Source organism: Oncorhynchus gorbuscha, linkage group LG09, assembly GCF_021184085.1.
Source record: "Oncorhynchus gorbuscha isolate QuinsamMale2020 ecotype Even-year linkage group LG09, OgorEven_v1.0, whole genome shotgun sequence".
In the NCBI taxonomy this organism is placed as follows: domain Eukaryota; kingdom Metazoa; phylum Chordata; class Actinopteri; order Salmoniformes; family Salmonidae; genus Oncorhynchus; species Oncorhynchus gorbuscha.
The window spans coordinates 11,545,852-11,566,732 of NC_060181.1; the positions used below are offsets into that span (position 1 = coordinate 11,545,852).

At 46.5% G+C, this 20,881-nt stretch overlaps 2 protein-coding genes across 3 annotated transcripts in view; both read right to left on the minus strand.

Annotated features, from left to right (window-relative positions):
* LOC124043165 (CLIP-associating protein 2-like) overlaps positions 1–8,356 on the minus strand; it is a 136,756-nt gene extending 128,400 nt beyond the window's left edge. Inside the window, 1 exon segment of the mRNA XM_046361423.1 lies at positions 7,462–8,356. Within this exon segment, the coding sequence (XP_046217379.1) occupies positions 7,462–7,659 (198 nt within the window). The 5' untranslated portion in view covers positions 7,660–8,356.
* A 6,410-nt stretch (positions 8,357–14,766) lies between these two features.
* The window catches only part of LOC124043166 (F-box/LRR-repeat protein 2-like), a 32,686-nt gene continuing 26,571 nt past the window's right edge, over positions 14,767–20,881 (minus strand). The window contains exons 9-14 of one of the 2 annotated variants that reach the window (XM_046361425.1): positions 20,699–20,826; positions 18,939–18,999; positions 18,773–18,817; positions 18,114–18,170; positions 16,594–16,806; positions 14,767–16,345 (exon numbers count right to left, since the gene is read on the minus strand). In XM_046361425.1, the coding sequence (XP_046217381.1) occupies positions 16,238–16,345; positions 16,594–16,806; positions 18,114–18,170; positions 18,773–18,817; positions 18,939–18,999; positions 20,699–20,826 (612 nt within the window). In that variant the 3' untranslated portion in view covers positions 14,767–16,237. Of the gene's footprint in view, positions 16,346–16,593; positions 16,807–18,113; positions 18,171–18,772; positions 18,818–18,938; positions 19,000–20,698; positions 20,830–20,881 lie in introns of both variants that reach the window. The other variant, XM_046361424.1, reaches the window with a different exon arrangement.

The following is a 20,881-nucleotide window of genomic DNA, read 5'->3' on the forward strand; positions in this document are numbered from 1 at the left end:
CCTGTCAAGACCTGTAGTTGTCTCTGGGGACCCCTACTGAACCAGCAAGCAAAGACATCAGGATACATTACAGCTTTGACTTTACTCAACAAGTAAGCAACAAGTCCTCCTTTATACAGATTAAGGACATAGATGGATAGATAAAGACACAAAATATATCATATATGGGATGCAGTCAAATGCCTTTCACTGAGCTGTGTAAAAAATTGGTAAAATAAAGGTTAAATAAAATAAGAACTGACAGGGGTGAAAATGACAGGGTGTTATGATGTTGTTTGCAGGTGCACTATCCATCTGACCCTATGTAGCCAGGTCCATCTACTATCCATCTGACCCTATGTAGCCAGGTCCATCTACTATCCATCTGACCCTATGTAGCCAGGTCCATCTACTATCCATCTGACCCTATGTAGCCAGGTCCATCTACTATCCAGGTCCATCTACTATCCATCTGACCCTATGTAGCCAGGTCCATCTACTATCCATCTGACCCTATGTAGCCAGGTCCATCTACTATCCATCTGACCCTATGTAGCCAGGTCCATCTACTATCCTCCTGACCCTATGTAGCCAGGTCCATCTACTATCCTCTGACCCTATGTAGCCAGGTCCATCTACTATCCTCCTGACCCTATGTAGCCAGGTCCATCTACTATCCTCTGACCCTATGTAGCCAGGTCCTATCTACTATCCATCTGACCCTATGTAGCCAGGTCCCATCTACTATCCATCTGACCCTATGTAGCCAGGTCCCATCTGACCCTATGTAGCCAGGTCCATCTACTATCCATCTGACCCTATGTAGCCAGGTCCCATCTGACCCTATGTACCCAGGTCCATCTACTATCTTCCTGACCCTATGTAGCCAGGTCCCATCTACCTTTTAACTCCTCGCAAGTGTGGCTTGTTTGGTGTCTGCTGTGAAGGAATACCACAACAAGTCAACTACTTGATTGATGAAGGCATGTCGATTAATCGATATTGGGGAAACACGTGTGGCCCTGAAATGTGACAACTGCAGTGGCCAAAACAAGTCTGTGCCATGCACAAGCTCCACCACAGTCTGGGCCTTCACTTCCTGATCACTGGTCACACCAAGTTTGCCACCGACTGGTGCTTCGGCCTCATCAAGCAGCGCTTCAGAAAGACCAGAGTGAACACTTTGTCTGAGATTGCTGGTGTTGTGAAGGACAGCACTGTGACAGGGGTCAGCATCTCACAGCTGGTTGGACTGGACAATGGTTCGGTGCTGGTGGAAAGATATGGCTGGTACTTCAGGCCGCTGCCACAGATAAGACAGTACCAGCACTTCAGATGAATGTCATGTTCATTGCATTGTATGAGGATAGTCAACTTATCTACACTTGGGAGGTGAATTGACGTTATGCAAGGTTGTAATGTCTTCTCAATTCATTTTGTTATTTCCTGTTTTACAGCTCCGATGCTCTGGAGCCTGGTGTTGTTGTCTCCACGTAGCGTTCAGACTCAGTCGGGACCAGGTTCCAGCTGCTGCCCATCACTGACATCCTTCCTCCCATTGATGGTCTGCCTGTACAAGCACCACCTGGACACAGCTAAACAAACATATATTTTTTAGAAGATCAGGGAGTTTTGTGATGTAGAGGCTATGGACATCACATGCCCTGCACCAAAATCAAGAGCAGAATATAGATTATCTTGGTCATGCGTGGTTCGGACAGACCAGTTCATCATTGGGGGAAGACAGGCCAGTTCATCATTGGGGGGGAAGAAAGGCCAGTTCATCATTGGGGGAAGAAAGGCCAGTTCATCATTGGGGGGAAGAAAGGCCAGTTCATCATTGGGGGGAAGAAAGGCCAGTTCATCATTGGGGGAAGAAAGGCCAATTCATCATTGGGGGAAGACAGACCAGTTCATCATTGGGGGGGAAGACAGACCAGTTCATCATTGGGGGAAGACAGACCAGTTCATCATTGGGGGGAAGACAGACCAGTTCATCATTGGGGGAAGACAGGCCAGTTCATCATTGGGGGAAGACAGGCCAGTTCATCATTGGGGGAAGACAGGCCAGTTCATCATTGGGGGAAGACAGGCCAGTTCATCATTGGGGGAAGACAGACCAGTTCATCATTGGGGGAAGACAGGCCAGTTCATCATTGGGGGAAAGACAGGCCAGTTCATCATTGGGGGGGACAGACCAGTTCATCATTGGGGGAGGGGAAGACAGACCAGTTCATCATTGGGGGAGACAGACCAGTTCATCATTGGGGGGGGAAGACAGACCAGTTCATCATTGGGGGGGGGGGGGGGACAGACCAGTTCATCATTGGGGGGATGACAGGCCAGTTCATCATTGGGGGGGGGGGGGAAGACCAGTTCATCATTGGGGGGGGACAGGCCAGTTCATCATTGGGGGGAAGACAGGCCAGTTCATCATTGGGGGGGGAGACAGACCAGTTCATCATTGGGGGACAGACCAGTTCATCATTGGGGGAGACAGACCAGTTCATCATTGGGGGGGGACCAGTTCATCATTGGGGAGGGAGACAGACCAGTTCATCATTGTGGGGGGGGGTTCCCAGTTCATCAGCACTAACTGCCGTTCCTCTATCCACATGATTCTCTCCTAACACACACACACACACACACACCAACAATATGTTGCTGCAATGATTATTTTATCCTGCTGCTCAGCCACTTGACCCCTGATCGTATGCATATAACTACCTCATCTACCACTGATATGGTTATTGATCATACTAGAGGTCGACCGATTCATCGGAATGGCCGATTAATTAGGCCGATCTCAAGTTTTCATAACAATCGGAAATCTGTATTTTTGGGCGCCGAGTTGCTGATTTGGTAAAAAGATGCATACCTTTATTTAACTAGGCAAGTCAGTTAAGAACACATTGTATTTTCAATGACAGCCTAGGAACAGTGGGTTAACTGCCTGTTTAGGGGCAGAACGACAGATTTTCACCTTGTCAGCTCGGGGGATCCAATCTTGCAACCTTACAGTTAACTAGTCCAATGCAATAACGACCTGCCTCTCTCTCGTTGCACTCCACAGGGAGACTGTCTGTTACGCAAATGCAGTAAGCAAAGGTAAGTTGCAAGCTAGCAACTTCGTTGTGCGTCAAGCATTGCGCTGTTTATGACTTCAAGCCTATCAACTCCCGAGATGAGGCTAGTGTAACCGAAGTGAAATGGCTAGCTAGTTAGCGAGCGCTAATAGCGTTTCAAACGTCACTCGTTCTGAGCCTTCTAGTAGTTGTTCCCCTCGCTCTACATGGGTAACGCTGATTCGATGGTGGCTGTTGTCGTTGTGTTGCTGGTTCGAGCCCAGGGAGGAGCGAGGAGAGGTACGGAAGCTATACTGTTACACTGGCAATACTAAAGTGCCTATAAGAACATCCAATAGTCAAAGGTTAATGAAATACAAATGGTATAGAGGGAAATAGTCCTATAATTCCTATAATAACTACAACCTAAAACTTCTTACCTGGGAATATTGAAGACATGTTAAAAGGAACCACCAGCTTTCGTATGTTTTCATGTTCTGAGCAAGGAACTTAAACGTTAGCTTTCTTACATGGCACATATTGCACTTTTACTTTCTTCTCCAACACTTACTGAAACCAAATTGAACATGTTTCATTATTTATTTGAGGCTAAATTGATTTTATTCATGTATTATATTAAGTTAAAATAAGTGTTCATTCAGTATTGTTGTAATTGTCATTATTACAAATAAATAAATAAATAAAAATTGGCCGATTAATCGATATCGGCTTTTTTGGTCCTCCAATAATCGGTATCGGTGTTGAAAAATCATAATCGGTCGACCTCTAGTACATACTGTATATTATTTTGTTCTTTCTCTACTGGCAGACACTTGTTTTATTTTATTTTATATTGACACCATTTCTGATGTTGCTACTATGTAAGTAACTATTTAACTATTTGGCTGTATCGTTTACACCTTCTGTAGAGACCCGCCCACTTGGCAAGACGTGGCTGGGGGTTATAGCATTTCTTTCACATGACCCATCAATTTAGACAGGTGTGTTATCTAATATTTTTAAAATATGTTCTATCTGAACACTTTGTTTACCTAGATTTGTTCCTTGTTGTAGGCTACTACTTTTACCTATTAGTCTTCATCTTTTCACTCTGTTCAGCACATGAACTCACATGTGAATCCTTAATGAGATGGGTGGGGCTAAGGCTTAAGAGGGTGTGAACAATGCTGAATGGGTGTAAACAAAGAAGTGCTCTCCAGTAGGTGTACCAAAACATTCAAGGGCCATTTTATCAAAAGTGGGGTTACAAGTTCAGCAACTTTCAAAGCAGAATCACTTTCCCATTGTTCCTCAAATGCAGTGTATGATATACCATTTAGTAGCTCTGTGTCTCTGCTGTAAATACAGCAAACATATTTATTAAAAAAGTCACCTTGTTTTTAGAGAGATTTACAATTATCAGAACGTCACACCAGGGTAAACGCCTACACGAAACACAGCCCCTATTTGAAGTGTATCTAAAATCCCCTATGGGAAAAATGATTGGAACCATTTCCTTGTTTTACCCACTAGGTTTATGGGTATTATGACTCATACGGTAGTACTCTAAGAGGCACCAGCAGCATTAGCAGTCTCAGTCTGTACACAGCTCTCCGAGTGAGTCAATCTCAGTCTGTACACAGCTCTCCGAGTGAGTCAATCTCAGTCTGTACACAGCTCTCAGAGTGAGTCAATCTCAGTCTGTACACAGCTCTCAGAGTGAGTCAATCTCAGTCTGTACACAGCTCTCAGAGTGAGTCAATCTCAGTCTGTACACAGCTCTCCGGGTGAGTCAATCTCAGTCTGTACACAGCTCTCCGGGTCACTCTGCATCCATTAATCTATCCCCCTCTTCTCTCTCACTTCCCCTCCCTTCTCCCTCCTCTCTCATCTGGGATGACTCAGCATCTTCACAGAAGACGGCCACTCCCCTTCTCTCCTCTAGACCAATTAGTAGCTATTATTTGGAGAGCAAAGTAAAAACATTTAAAATCATGAAGAATAAAATCAGTACTTTTGAGAAGCTTTGTGAATACGGCCCACAGATCTATACTGTACATGAGCTCTCTATGGAATAGGGAATTCAGTTGTAATTGGCCCAGGCTCATATTACTACCCACCCTGGCCAACGTAATTACAGCATTATCCTGTTTCCACATCTGTGTTTTTGTCAAACTGTCATCATCTTATTGTTCCCTGTAATATGACCTATAACCCTCAGGGAAATAAGAGGATACTGTTAAGGGTTGATTATAGTTGTATTTCACTGGCTCTTCTGGAAAGTAGTGTGACCTTTTTTCCATTGCAGCCCTGGTCCAGCCCGAGACTTTGCATAGGCTTATAACACTGGTGTTATATTAGGGAAGGTAAAAGAAACATCTTTAAAATACACCACACCAAAAATGTAAACGCAACATGTAAAGCTTTGTTCGCATGTTTTATGATTTGAAATACATTTTTTAAAATCTATTTGCACAACGCATTTCTCTCAAATGTTGGGGTATAAATTAGTTTATATCGCTGTTGGTGAGCATTTCTCCTTTGCCAAGATAATCCATCCACCTGACTGGTGTGGCATATCAAAAAGTTGATTAAACAGATTGCTCATTACACAGGTGCACCTTGTACTGGGGGGGCCAAAAAAGGCCACTAAAATGTGCAGTTCGGTCACACAACATTGCCACAGATGTCTCAAGTTTAGAGAGCGTACAATTAGCATGCAGACTGCAGGAATGTCCACCAGAACTGTTGCCGGATAATTGAATGTTCATTTCTCTACCATAAGCCGCCTCCAATGTCATTTTAGAGAATTTGGCAGTACGTCCAAACGGCCTCACAACCGCAGACAACGTGTATGAAATTGTGTGGGCGAGCGGTTTGCTGATGTCAACGTTGTGAACAGAGTGCCCCATGATGACGGTGGGGTTATAGCATTGGCAGGCATAAAATAAGCACAACGAACACAATTGCATTTTGTCTATGGAAATTTCAATGCACAGAGATACTGTGACAATTCCTGAGGCCCACTGTCGTGCCATTCATCTGCCAACATCACCTCATGTTTCAGCATGATAATGCACGGCCCCATGTCGCAAGGATCTGTACACAATTGCTGGAAGCTGAAAAATGTCCCAGTTCTTCCATGGCCTGCGTACTCACTAGACATGTCACCCATTGAGCAAGTTTGGGATGCTCTGGATCGACGTGTACGACAGCGTGTCCCAGTTCTCACCAATATCAAGCAAATTCACACACCCATTGAAGAGGAGTGGGAGAACATTCCACATCAGACCACAATCAACAGCCTGATCAACTCTATGTGAAGAAGATGTGTCACGCTGCATGAGGAAAATGGTGGTCACACCAGATACTGAATGGTTTTCTGATCCACGCCCCTACATTTTTAAGGTATCTGTGACCAACAGATGCACATCTGTATCCGTACTCCCAGTCAGGGCCTAATGAATGTATTTAAAATCGACTGATTTCCTTTATATGAACTGTAACTCAGTAAAAATGTTATGACATTGTAGCATGTTGCGTTTATATTTTTGTTCTGTATTAGTTGTTATGGATTCACCTCCAGTGGACTTTACCAGCATCACCTTCTTCAGTGTCTGATGCAACGATTCATTCCATGGTGTATAGTTCAGACATAACTGTCTGGGATTATGAGGAGATACATTTAGCAAAGAAAACAAAAGGCCACATTCCATCATTTTCCACAGATATGACATTATAACACGGCCCGACCCCTCCCCCATCCTCTAGGCGCTCTGACAATGGGGTCCTCCTCCAAGCACACAGTCCACTACTACCGCCAGCCGACAGGGGGGGACATACAACTGAATGATATCTAACTCAATCCCAGTACATTCATTACATTAAGAGTCACAATACAACGCATTACTTGTATTACAGCTTTTAATACAATATTATTATTTTTCTAGCTAACCGGGCTGATCAATCGTGGCTGGACAGCAGAGCTACCTGCCGTCTGGTAACCCTTTTCCATTCAAAGAAAGTGTCCCACTACTCAAAAGAAAACGCAAAAATGTTAGACCCAATTACGGGGGAGATTAGTGGGTTCTCTCTGTTTGAATCAGATTATCTCCGTTTTAATGAGATTACAGTTAGAAGATATATCCCTCTGCTACAGCGAGACCGCCCTGCTTCACAAAATAACACTGTCTGTGGTGACAGCTCGTTATTCCTGAGTAGCTTCTCCTTCCTAGTTAACCAATGTCCCCACACTGAGAATAATCATCCCCGGCTAGCAAACTAGCTACATCCTATCACAAAAACATGTATATCAAAGAACTACGTTAGTGAAACAGGGTCCAAAAAGCCGGATAGTTCAGGGGGGGACCACCGTCTGCAGTGTCCACCGCAATGTCCCCATGTGCTGCGGTCTCACCTTGTAGTTGCTGGCGTTGACCCATCCCGTCAGCTCATCTATGGTTTTATCCAGCCGGGGTTTGTCTTGTTCCACATCGGAGGACCTCTGCGGGTCGTTCAGGTAGTCTATTAAATCCTGCCCGACCTGCAACCTGCGGGTAACGTCTTTCTGCAGGACCTGCTGATATAAGTAGTCCATGTTGTCATGTTCCTCCATTGAGCAGGCAGTGATGTGCGGTCAGCTCCGGGGTCAGACAGACTAACGTAGTACTGTCCGGTTGGTAACAGGGTTGGATGGAGAAGGGAGGAGAAGAAAAAAGGGGTCCGGTCCGGTCTTTAATTGTGAACCGAGGACAGTTACCAACAAAAACAAAACGCCTGTCAAAATGAACTTGACAATCGCAAATCACTTTTGTCTTAAAATACACACACTGCTCGACTTTTGATTTCAGAGAAAGATAAACAGAGAATGTTTCTCTCGGGATAGGTACCTTAACAAGCAATAACTTTCAAAAAAGTTTTTGGAAAAATGACAACAATGTGCGGTAGAACCAACCAGGTCCCGTGTATTATGGACCCACAACAACAACACAAGCTATCTGGCTAAGCTAACGAATCTAGCTATACAAATCAATGGGAACAACTAGCTAATAGTTAGCAAGCTGAAAAGAAGCAACGTTGTCCACAGGCCTGACACCTCGTTTCGGGTTTTTATATTCCATTATATGATAGTCTCTCTTGTCAAAACAATTTAAAATAAAGTTGCGCCAAAACTCTTGCTTTCTAAACTCGCAGGTTCCCGCTGGCTACTTTTAATCAAGGGAATAATCGCTCCTACTACAGCTGTCTAGCTAAACCCTCCCCCGCTGAAAACAGGAGCCAAGCCGGTGACTGCAGTTTTTACTAGCAGGCCTGCCGCGCAAACGAGCAGTCTGACGAAGGCGGATGGGTGTCCTTCGCAGGGTTGCCAGTTGTTTCATTTAGTTTCACTATCGAGTATTAATTAAGGAGACTAAAAACATGAGTGTTTACTTAGAATTCTTTATAAAATACTTTTATTTTTATTTTTATTCTAGACATAAAAAATAAACAACTACTGTGGATTTAATGTGTCTACCACAGGAGGTTGGTGGCACCTTAATTGGGGAGGACGGGCTCAGAGGAATCGCTCAAACAGAATGATATCGAACTCAAACACATGGTTTCCATGGTTTCCAGACCATTCCATCCCAGACATTATTATGAGCTGTCCTCCCCTCCGCAGCCTCCTGTGTCGTCTACGTGTTGCATGACATTGAAATGTTAATCAGTCTCCCCACGCCCCTATTTCAAGCTGTTTTTGCAAATGTCCCCCATAAATTACAAGGTCAAACTTTAAAAAGGTACAATCTGGGAAATGTGCGCATGCAGCCCCTAGCCCTTGATCACGACTCTCTGTTCCATTACACACACAAAGGTCATTGGACAAAAGCGTCTTCTGTACGGGGGAGTTTTGTTAAGAGCAGCGACACTTGGTCTGAACATTGACACGCATCGCTTGCGGTACGGTTTTGAAAACACAAAGGACCTGATCTTTCATCTAAATGGGAATTAATTTAGAAGGAAAAAAATAAGTTAAAACTGATACACAACCTTTATAGGGTTATGGTTCCCACACTCCCATATTTCCATGTTACTGCACTTGTTTACGAACAACAGAAGACAGAGTGGAACACCTGTGTTAATTACTGCTGCCGTCTGTCGCCAGAACACCTGTGTTAATTACTGCTGCCGTCTGTCGCCGAACACCTGTGTTAATTACTGTTGCCGTCTGTCGCCGAACACCTGTGTTAATTACTGCTGCCGTCTGTCGCCGAACACCCGTGTTAATTACTGCTGCCGTCTGTCGCCGAACACCTGTGTTAATTACTGCTGCCGTCTGTCGCCGAACACCTGTGTTAATTACTGCTGCCGTCTGTCGCCGAACACCTGTGTTAATTACTGCTGCCGTCTGTCGCCGAACACCTGTGTTAATTACTGCTGCCGTCTGTCGCCGAACACCTGTGTAAATTACTGCTGCCGTCTGTCGCCGAACACCTGTGTAAATTACTGCTGCCGTCTGTCGCCGAACACCTGTGGGTAAACGGAAGACAGAGTGGACCACCTGTGTTAATTACTGCTGCCGTCTGTCGCCGAACACCTGTGTTAATTACTGCTGCCGTCTGTCGCCGAACACCTGTGTTAATTACTGCTGCCGTCTGTCGCCGAACACCTGTGGGTAAACGGAAGACAGAGTGGAACACCTGTGTTAAAACCGTGTACAGTAAGTGTGTATTTACTTATTTTTATTTAACCCTTATTTGACCAGCTAAGTTCACTGAGAACACGCTCTATTTTCAGCAATTACCTGGGGAATAGTTACAGGGGAGAAGAGGGCAGATGCATGAGCCAATTGAAATGTTTTTTTTTGCATTTGTGAAATGATTCTGATGTGATATGAAAGTAGAGGGGTTGATGTTTCTAGAAACGCACCGAATGGAGAATCGATTCCCATTTAGATGGGAATATTTGGCTGTTTTAGCTTCCAGAGCCAATTCACCCTGTAACAGAACATGTTACTCCTTCGTCCAAGGACCTTACGTTAGTCTCCTTTAGTCCATTACCCAGGCTAATGCTGTAGATACCTTACATGTGTAGTATTGTGTAGTGGTCAAGGACTTAAGTCAAATTAAAAATGTTCGTTGTAGTCTAATGTCTATGAAAACAAAAACGCTATCAATGGAACAGTAGGTCATTGTTTTTTGATATGTTGTAAGTTCATTAAATATGATTTTTTTCCCCCTCCAAAACCTAAAGGGCATATTACGTTTGTTGAAATTACATTTGAACAGCAGATCAGCATTAGGTTTTATTTCCCGAGGCTTGAGCACAGCGGGCTTGTGATGAGCAAGAGACTTGAGTTGTGTTCAAACCCAAAGTCACACATAAATGCACATACACACAGTACATCCACTGCAACGATCGTGCAGATTGGAGTTGCACCAAGTCATTCTTTCCCCTTACAGCCCTTCTCTGTTTCTACCTTTTTATTGAATAAATACAACCTTAAAAACATACTGAAGGTAGTTTATTTGCATCCCATGTATGGAACAATCTACAGATTTCCCTACAACTAGATGTACTGGTGCCTCTCAGGCAGTTCAAATGAATAAGTTGGGGCCAATCTTTACTGAGGTATGTGATGGATTTACTTGTGTGTTTGTAATCTTGTATATTTGTATTATGTTGTATTTGTAATGTGTGTATGCAGGGCTCCCTTGTAGAAGAGACCTTGGTCTCAATGAGAATGCCTGCTAAAATAAAGGTTAAACATTTTTTAAATACATCTCCTGACCATAAAATTCACTCACATGGAATTTTACACACACACACACACACACACACACACACACACACACACACACACACACACACACACACACACACACACACACACACACACACACACACACACACACACACACACACACACACACACACACACACACACACACACACACACATGAATCCATAAAAAGGTAATTTTCTCCAACATGGCAACCATGGTTTTTCCGGGAACTGTGCACAGCTATTCAGCATATTGCCTGACTGAAAATCCCCAGTCCGTTTCTTATTCATAAACGAGAAAACGTCACGAATGAACAGAAAAATTTGTACAGCACCCCAAAAATAAGAACGGCTTTATAAAAGTTTAATAGTTCATCTTATTTGAGAAGGAAAATATAATATTTTCCATGCCAAGCTAAATAACAACCCATCCATCCTTTCTTTATACATGAATATGAAAACTGCAGTAATACCACTGCTGCTAATGGCTATTACCTAGAACTGATCAGATTGAGGTAGGTCTATCCCTAAAGTAGTAATTATACAGTTGATCATTTTGCCAGCTTGTTGTTAAAGGATATTAAACCATACCCTCATTTAAAAAGGAATCTATTGAAGTTGGAAGTCTTACTGCAGCCTGGATAAGGACAATCATAATAGGTGTATTTCACTCTATTTTCTCAAAGTAAAAGGACCTGAACATGAAGAAGATATAAAATATTGATGATGGATCCAGATTTGGGTGTGCCTCAGATTTTATATGGCACTTCAGCGACATCTGCTGGTCAGGATGAAGATTACATCACACACACACACCACAGACAGTGAGTATCAGAGTAAGCGCTACTCAGAACATTTATTTGTATCAAGTTTCACTGTAGAGCCAGTCAGAGCACGTTTACTAATCAGTTATTTGATTTATTTATGTTATATTTATTCATTTTCAACATAAAGCTCCTGTTAGAACAGCTGTCAAAGAGAGGCGTTAGTATCATTGCCACATAGTGAGGTCAGCAGGGTTGGGATCAATTCCATTTCAAAGACTGAATTAATAAAGAACTGACCCCAACCCTAGAGGTCAGTCAGCTTATTGACCGAGAACCAGAAGCATCTGAGTCAAACACCCATATTATATACTACACGCTCTGTATGTCTGAGACTGAACACAGACAGGCCTTGTCCCAAACCCAAGACTGGCCCCTAGCCCTGACCCCTTCCATTAGCCCCGGAACATCTGAAAGCAGGTCAATCTCGGACACCCAGAATGAAAAATCCTGTGCAATTGCGTTAGATGCTTAATTAATTTCTGGAGGCAGACATTTTAGAAAATATACTAGAACGATGATACGGGAAGCAGAACTAGGAGCTCCACTTCCCTCTGCAGATTACATGAGGTGTATGGGCCAAATGTTCCCTACTCTTCCGAAATTCAAAAGACGCCTGCGAAATCATGATTTGTCCAAATGACCAGTGATGAAAGACCTGCGCACCGGGAACATATTTCATTGGTAGTCGGGCGCAACCCACAGTCTGCTGACAGATGCTACGATACCAGTTATGTTATGCACATCTGTCCACGAGAGATTACATGGTAGGTACCAGTAAACATAGCAGTCTATATCTTGACCTCAATCTCCATCTGGTGAACTGTGTGAAGTATCTGCCATGTTGCTCGAATCCACTGCGCCAGATTTATTTTTTTATTTTTTTAAATCTAAAAGACACATGATCATCACTTAGGCTCATACCTCTCCATTTCATTTCAATGAGGGTGAGTCAGGAGTTGCTTCGTGGTCAAGGGGCTAGTGGTCAGTTTGGAACCAGCCTGTGTGTTCCACAGCCACACAGGAGGCCCAGAGTACACACGTTCCAGGGATTTCCTTAGATGCTTGTTTCTGACAGAGACAGTCCCATTTCTGTCCACAACAGTAACAGTTTGTTTTCATTATTGTCAAAAGGAGAGATGCACAGATCTGATCTCCCTCTGGATGGATAAGCATGGACAATAACAATAAGCACTGAAAAAGAGGGAAAATAGTCATTTGTTACTGGCCAACTCCAATCCGAGGGCGAGTTGCCATATTGTAATATTTTTGTTGCCCTCATTGTAAAACACTCTTACAAACAAAAACAGTCTCAAACAGGCAGGTACTCAGGTGCACAACAAAAACGTCAAAATGTTCAGCTTTGTACTTCTGGTTTTCTGTTTGCCTCTGGATGGGCGGGGTTTAGTGGTGTCCCCTACATCGCCGTAAGTCAGGGCTATCCCAGCATCCTCTCTGCTCACACCCAGAATCACTACACTTCCCCAGAATCCCCTTTTCACGCCCAAAGAGCTGTGCGTGTCGATTGGTTGCAGCAGATTGACTCGCAGCACGATCACACAGAGGTGGCATGTGATTGGGTCAGATGAAGTTCACCCAGAGTGATGCGTTGTCCAGGGGGTGTGGTTAGAAGGGCAAGACTGTGGAAACCTTGCAGATAGAAATGTAACATATGGAGCAGACACGTTTACCAACGCTCCTCATCACGTCTCTTCTACACAACGTACTTCTATGTGCACGTTCCGTGCCATTCCACCTTCCTGAATAACACTGTCCAACCTTTTGTGGGTTTAGTCCTCTGCCTATTTAGGATCATCCACCTCATCCACTAGTCCAAGTATTGGAGAGGAGGGGTCTGGAAAGGCAGGGTGGTACTGGACAGGAGGGGTCTGGAAAGGCAGGGTAGTACTGGAGAGGAGGGGTCTGGAAAGGCAGGGTGGTACTGGAGAGGAGGGGTCTGGAAAGGCAGGGTGGTACTGGACAGGAGGGGTCTGGAAAGGCAGGTTGGTACTGGAGAGGAGGGGTCTGGAAAGGCAGGGTAGTACTGGAGAGGAGGGGTCTGGAAAGGCAGGGTAGTACTGGAGAGGAGGGGTCTAGAAAGGCAGGGTGGTATTGGAGAGGAGGGGTCTGGAAAGGCAGGGTAGTACTGGAGAGGAGGGGTCTGGAAAGGCAGGGTGGTACTGGAGGAGGGGTCTGGAAAGGCAGGGTAGTATTGGAGAGGAGGGGTCTGGAAAGGCAGGGTGGTACTGGAGAGGAGGGGTCTGGAAAGGCAGGGTGGTACTGGAGAGGAGGGGTCTGGAAAGGCAGGGTAGTATTGGAGAGGAGGGGTCTGGAAAGGCAGGGTAGTATTGGAGAGGAGGGGTCTGGAAAGGCAGGGTAGTATTGGAGAGGAGGGGTCTGGAAGGTGAGGGTAGTTTTGGAGAGGAGGGGTCTGGAAGGTGAGGGTAGTTTTGGAGAGGAGGGGTCTGGAAGGTGAGGGTAGTTTTGGAGAGGAGGGGTCTGGAAAGGCAGGGTGGTATTGGAGAGGAGGGGTCTGGAAAGGTAGGGTGGTACTGGAGAGGAGGGGTCTGGAAAGGCAGGGTGGTACTGGAGAGGAGGGGTCTGGAAAGGTAGGGTGGTATTGGAGAGGAGGGGTCTGGAAAGGCAGGGTGGTACTGGAGAGGAGGGGTCTGGAAAGGCAGGGTGGTACTGGAGAGGAGGGGTCTGGAAAGGCAGGGTAGTATTGGAGAGGAGGGGTCTGGAAAGGCAGGGTGGTATTGGAGAGGAGGGGTCTGGAAAGGCAGGGTGGTATTGGAGAGGAGGGGTCTGGAAAGGCAGGGTGGTATTGGAGAGGAGGGGTCTGGAAAGGCAGGGTGGTACTGGAGAGGAGGGGTCTGGAAAGGCAGGGTGGTACTGGAGAGGAGGGGTCTGGAAAGGCAGGGTGGTATTGGAGAGGAGGGGTCTGGAAAGGCAGGGTAGTTTTGGAGAGGAGGGGTCTGGAAAGGCAGGGTGGTATTGGAGAGGAGGGGTCTGGAAAGGCAGGGTGGTATTGGAGAGGAGGGGTCTGGAAAGGCAGGGTAGTTTTGGAGAGGAGGGGTCTGGAAAGGCAGGGTGGTATTGGAGAGGAGGGGTCTGGAAAGGCAGGGTGGTATTGGAGAGGAGGGGTCTGGAAGGTGAGGGTAGTTTTGGAGAGGAGGGGTCTGGAAGGTGAGGGTAGTTTTGGAGAGGAGGGGTCTGGAAGGTGAGGGTAGTTTTGGAGAGGAGGGGTCTGGAAGGTGCGGGTAGTTTTGGAGAGGAGGGGTCTGGAAGGTGCGGGTAGTTTTGGAGAGGAGGGGTCTGGAAGGTGAGGGTAGTTTTGGAGAGGAGGGGTCTGGAAGGTGAGGGTAGTTTTGGAGAGGAGGGGTCTGGGCTCTGGAAAGTGAGTGATGGTCGACTCAGAGTTCTGTCAGAGAGAAGACCCCACCCCTCCTCCCATGAATAGGAACCTCAGAAAGAGTCCAATTGATAATTTATCAGTAGTGATCAATCAGTCTTTATGGATCAGAGACCAGTAGTGATCAATCTTTCTGTATGGATCAGAGACCAGTAGTGATCGATCAGTCTGTATGGATCAGAGACCAGTAGTGATCGATCAGTCTGTATGGATCAGAGACCAGTAGTGATCGATCAGTCTGTATGGATCAGAGACCAGTAGTGATCAGTCTGTTTGGATCAGAGATCAGTAGCGATGGGGGTCCATGTCCAGGGTATTGGTCAGAGACCAGTAGTGATGGGGGGATTGGGGGGGGACCGTAGAAAAACATTTAACATTAAAAGTAACAATTTTGTTTAATCATTGGGAAAAGTTTGGGAAGAACCATTTTCAAAAATATCCTGTTTAGTGCCTAGTGAACACGACCTTGCGGTTATAGGTTCAGGGTGTTGTGTTGTCGTGGCGGGGTTCAGGGTGTTGTGTCGTCGTGGCGGGGTTCAGGGTGTTGTGTTGTCGTGGCGGGGTTCAGGGTGTTGTGTAGTCGTGGTGGGGTTCAGGGTGTTGTGTTGTCGTGGCGGGGTTCAGGGTGTTGTGTAGTCGTGGTGGGGTTCAGGGTGTTGTGTCGTCGTGGCGGGGTTCAGGGTGTTGTGTTGTCGTGGCGGGGTTCAGGGTGTTGTGTAGTCGTGGCGGGGTTCAGGGTGTTGTGTCATCGTGGCGGGGTTCAGGGTGTTGTGTAGTCGTGGCGGGGTTCAGGGTGTTGTGTCGTCGTGGCGGGGTTCAGGGTGTTGTGTAGTCGTGGCGGGGTTCAGGGTGTTGTGTCATCGTGGCGGGGTTCAGGGTGTTGTGTAGTCGTGGCGGGGTTCAGGGTGTTGTGTAGTCGTGGCGGGGTTCAGGGTGTTGTGTAGTCGTGGCGGGGTTCAGGGTGTTGTGTCGTAGTGGCGGGGTTCAGGGTGTTGTGTCGTAGTGGCGGGGTTCAGGGTGTTGTGTCGTCGTGGCGGGGTTCAGGGTGTTGTGGCGGGGTTCAGGGTGTTGTGTCGTCGTGGCGGGGTTCAGGGTCGGTCTCATCCCATGGCGGTGGGTTATTGTTGTTGGGGGTGGGGGTCACAGCAGTAGGCCCTGTAGACAGAGCTGCCCCCCCCCCGGGTCCTCCACTGTCAGAGGATGACGCAGCAGCGACACAACCTATGGCCCCCGCCGTGCACAGAGGGAGGGGGCGTCACCGGGGCAAAGTAGGCGTGGACCTTTATCTCTGGGAGATGGGCCTATAGGGAGAGGTAGGAGCTCCGTCATTTCAAATGCAGCAATATTCCACATTGTTGTATATTCTCCCATGTATTTCATTTGACAGCCTGCAACACTGTAATACACTCAATAGGACTATAATACAACAGTGTGGGGGTAATTCTATTCTTTCCATTGGAAACTACAATTCCCATCAGGCCATGCAGGAGCTTTGACATTACAGCTATAGTGATGCAGCTTGGGAGATGTAGTGATGGTGATGGCTGACCCGTATGCGTTTGATGCCGGCCCTGGTGACCTGCTGGCAGTCGTAGAGTTCTATCCTCTCCAGACGGTGGCAGTTCTTCAGGTGCTCCAGAGTCCCGTCTGTGATCAGAGGGCAGTTATCCAACTCCACCACGGTGAGGTGCTCCTGTCCACACACACTGCTGCTCAGCGCCCTGATACCTTCGTCAGTTATCAGCTCACAGTGGGAGAGGGACTGGTGGAGAGAGGATAGACGGTTGACACTATATTGCATACTGTAATGTACACCCACAACAATACATACTGTAATGTACACCCACAACAATACATACTGTAATGTACACCCACAACAATACATACTGTAATGTACACCCACAACAATACATACTGTAATGTACACCCACAACAATACATACTGTAATGTACACCCACAACAATACATACTGTAATGTACACCCACAACAATACATACTGTAATGTACACCCACATCAATACATACTGTAATGTACATCCACAACAATACATACTGTAATGTACACCCACACCCACAACAATACATACTGTAATGTACACCCACAACAATACATACTGTAATGTACACCCACATCAATACATACTGTAATGCACACCCACAACAATACATACTGTAATGTACACCCACATCAATACATACTGTAATGTACACCGACATCAATACATACTGTAATGCACACCCACAACAGTACATACTGTAATGTACACCCACATCAATACATACTGTAATGTACACCCACAACAATACATACTGTAATGTACACCGACATCAATACATACTGTAATGTACACCCACAACAATACATACTGTAATGTACACCGACATCAATACATACTGTAATGCACACCGACATCAATACATACTGTAATGCACACCCACAACAGTACATACTGTAATGTACACCCACATCAATACATACTGTAATGTACACCCACAACAATACATACTGTAATGTACACCGACATCAATACATACTGTAATGTACACCCACAACAATACATACTGTAATGTACACCGACAACAATACATACTGTAATGTACACCCACAACAATACGTACTGTAATGTACACCCACAACAATACATACTGTAATGTACACCCACATCAATACATACTGTAATGTACACCCACAACAATACATACTGTAATGTACACCCACAACAATACATACTGTAATGTACACCCACAACAATACATACTGTAATGTACACCCACAACAATACATACTGTAATGTACACCCACAACAATACATACTGTAATGTACACCCACAACAATACATACTGTAATGTACACCCACATCAATACATACTGTAATGTACACCCACAACAATACGTACTGTAATGTACACCCACAACAATACATACTGTAATGTACACCCACAACAATACATACTGTAATGTACACCCACATCAATACATACTGTAATGTACACCCACATCAATACATACTGTAATGTACACCCACAACAATACATACTGTAATGTACACCCACAACAATACGTACCAGTGCTTGCAGACGAGGGCAGTGAATAGCGAGCTGAACTAGAGTGTTGTCAGTCACCTGTGAGAGGAGACAGGCTCACATCAAACCCAGATACAGTACATAGAATCAGACAGGCTCACATCAAACCCAGATACAGTACATAGAATCAGACAGGCTCACATCAAACCCAGATACAGTACATAGAATCAGACAGGCTCACATCAAACCCAGATACAGTACATAGAATCAGACAGGCTCAAATCAAACCCAGATACAGTACACAGAATCAGACAGGCTCAAATCAAACCCAGATACAGTACACAGAATCAGACAGGCTCAAATCAAACCCAGATACAGTACACAGAATCAGACAGGCTCAAATCAAACCCAGATACAGTACATAGAATCAGACAGGCTCACATCAAACCCAGATACAGTACATAGAATCAGACAGGCTCAAATCAAACCCAGATACAGTACACAGAATCAGACAGGCTCAAATCAAACCCAGATACAGTACACAGAATCAGACAGGCTCAAATCAAACCCAGATACAGTACATAGAATCAGACAGGCTCAAATCAAACCCAGATACAGTACATAGAATCAGACTCAATCAAATGCTGATGGCCTCAATCTACAGTGGCATTAAACAAGAAGAGACGCCCATGAAATCTTACCAAAACACATTCTTCTAAATCCATTTTTTCCATCTCATGACAATGCTGTTGAAACAAACCCACATCAGTTCAACATTAGGTTTTAATTAGTGACCTTAAATGTGAAAAGATTTGAAGACTAAAAAGAAACGCAACAAGTCAAGACAGGAAATAAAGAAGCACTTACCCTGGCCAGTACAGTAAACCCAGCGTCTGTAACATGTGCACACCGTGCTGCTTCCAAGATCCTGATACAAACACATTGGTTATGTGGACGGCATGGCGTCTTTTAACAGTGTGTTGTCAGGGGGCCTTATCGTGTGTTGTCAGGGGGGGCCTTATCGTGTGTTGTCGGGGGGCCTCACCGTGTGTTGTCGGGGGGGGCCTCACCGTGTGTTGTCGGGGGGCCTCACCGTGTGTTGTCGGGGGGCCTCACCGTGTGTTGTCGGGGGGCCTCACCGTGTGTTGTCGGGGGGCCTCACCGTGTGTTGTCGGGGGGCCTCACCGTGTGTTGTCGGGGGGCCTCACCGTGTGTTGTCGGGGGGCCTCATCGTGTGTTGTCGGGGGGCCTCATCGTGTGTTGTCGGGGGGCCTCATCGTGTGTTGTCGGGGGGGGCCTCATCGTGTGTTGTCGGGGGGGCCTCATCGTGTGTTGTCGGGGGCCTCATCGTGTGTTGTCGGGGGGCCTCATCGTGTGTTGTCGGGGGGGGGCTCATCGTGTGTTGTCGGGGGGTCTCATCGTGTGTTGTCGGGGGCCTCATCGTGTGTTGTCGGGGGGGCCTCATCGTGTGTTGTCGGGGGGCCTCATCGTGTGTTGTCGGGGGGGCCTCATCGTGTGTTGTCGGGGGGCCTCATCGTGTGTTGTCGGGGGGCCTCATCGTGTGTTGTCGGGGGGCCTCATCGTGTGTTGTCGGGGGGCCTCATCGTGTGCTGTCAGTTGGCCTCATCGTGTGTTGTCGGGGGGCCTCATCGTGTGTTGTCGGGGGCCTCATCGTGTGTTGTCGGGGGGCCTCATCGTGTGTTGTCGGGGGGGCCTCATCGTGTGTTGTCGGGGGGCTCATCGTGTGTTGTCGGGGGGGCTCATCGTGTGTTGTCGGGGGGCTCATCGTGTGTTGTCGGGGGGCCTCATCGTGTGTTGTCGGGGGGCCTCATCGTGTGTTGTCGGGGGGGCCTCATCGTGTGTTGTCGGGGGGCCTCACCGTGTGTTGTCAGGGGGGCCTCACCGTGTGTTGTCAGGGGGGGCCTCACCGTGTGTTGTCAGGGGGGGCCTCACCGTGTGTTGTCAGGGGGGGCCTCATTGTGTGTTGTCAGGGGGGGCCTCACCGTGTGTTGTCACACGTTGTCACTCCTGACCCCTCCTATCTCAGCCTCCAGTATTTATGCTGCAGTAGTTTATGTGTCGGGGGGCTAGGGTCAGTTTGTTATATCTGGAGTACTTCTCCTGTCCTATTCGGTGTCCTGTGTGAATTTCAGTGTGCTCTCTCTAATTCTCTCTTTCTCTCTCGGAGGACCTGAGCCCTCGGACCATGCCTCAGGACTACCTGACATGATGACTCCTTGCTGTTCCCAGTCCACCTGGCCGTGCTGCTGCTCCAGTTTCAACTGTTCTGCCTTATTATTATTCGACCATGCTGGTCATTTATGAACATTCGAACATCTTGGCCATGTTCTGTTATAATCTCCACCCGGCACAGCCAGAAGAGGACTGGCCACCCCACATAGCCTGGTTCCTCTCTAGGTTTATTCCTAGGTTTTGGCCTTTCTAGGGAGTTTTTCCTAGCCACCGTGCTTCTACACCCGCATTGCTTACTGTTTGGGGTTTTAGGCTGGGTTTCTGCACAGCACTTTGAGATATCAGCTGATGGACGAAGGGCTATATAAATACATTTGATTTGATTTGTCGGGGGGGGCCTCATCGTGTTTATAAGAAAGGGGGACATTTCTTACTTGAGTCGGGGGCAGTTGAGGCCCAGAGCGGTGAGAGAGGCGTCTGTAATGTTACTGCAGCCAGAGATACACAGCATCTGCAGTTTGTGGCACCCCCGACACAGGCTGACCAAGCCATCATCAGTTATCTGCTGTGAACACACACAAAATCATCTGTCACCGGCTTGTAAATAAACACACGTT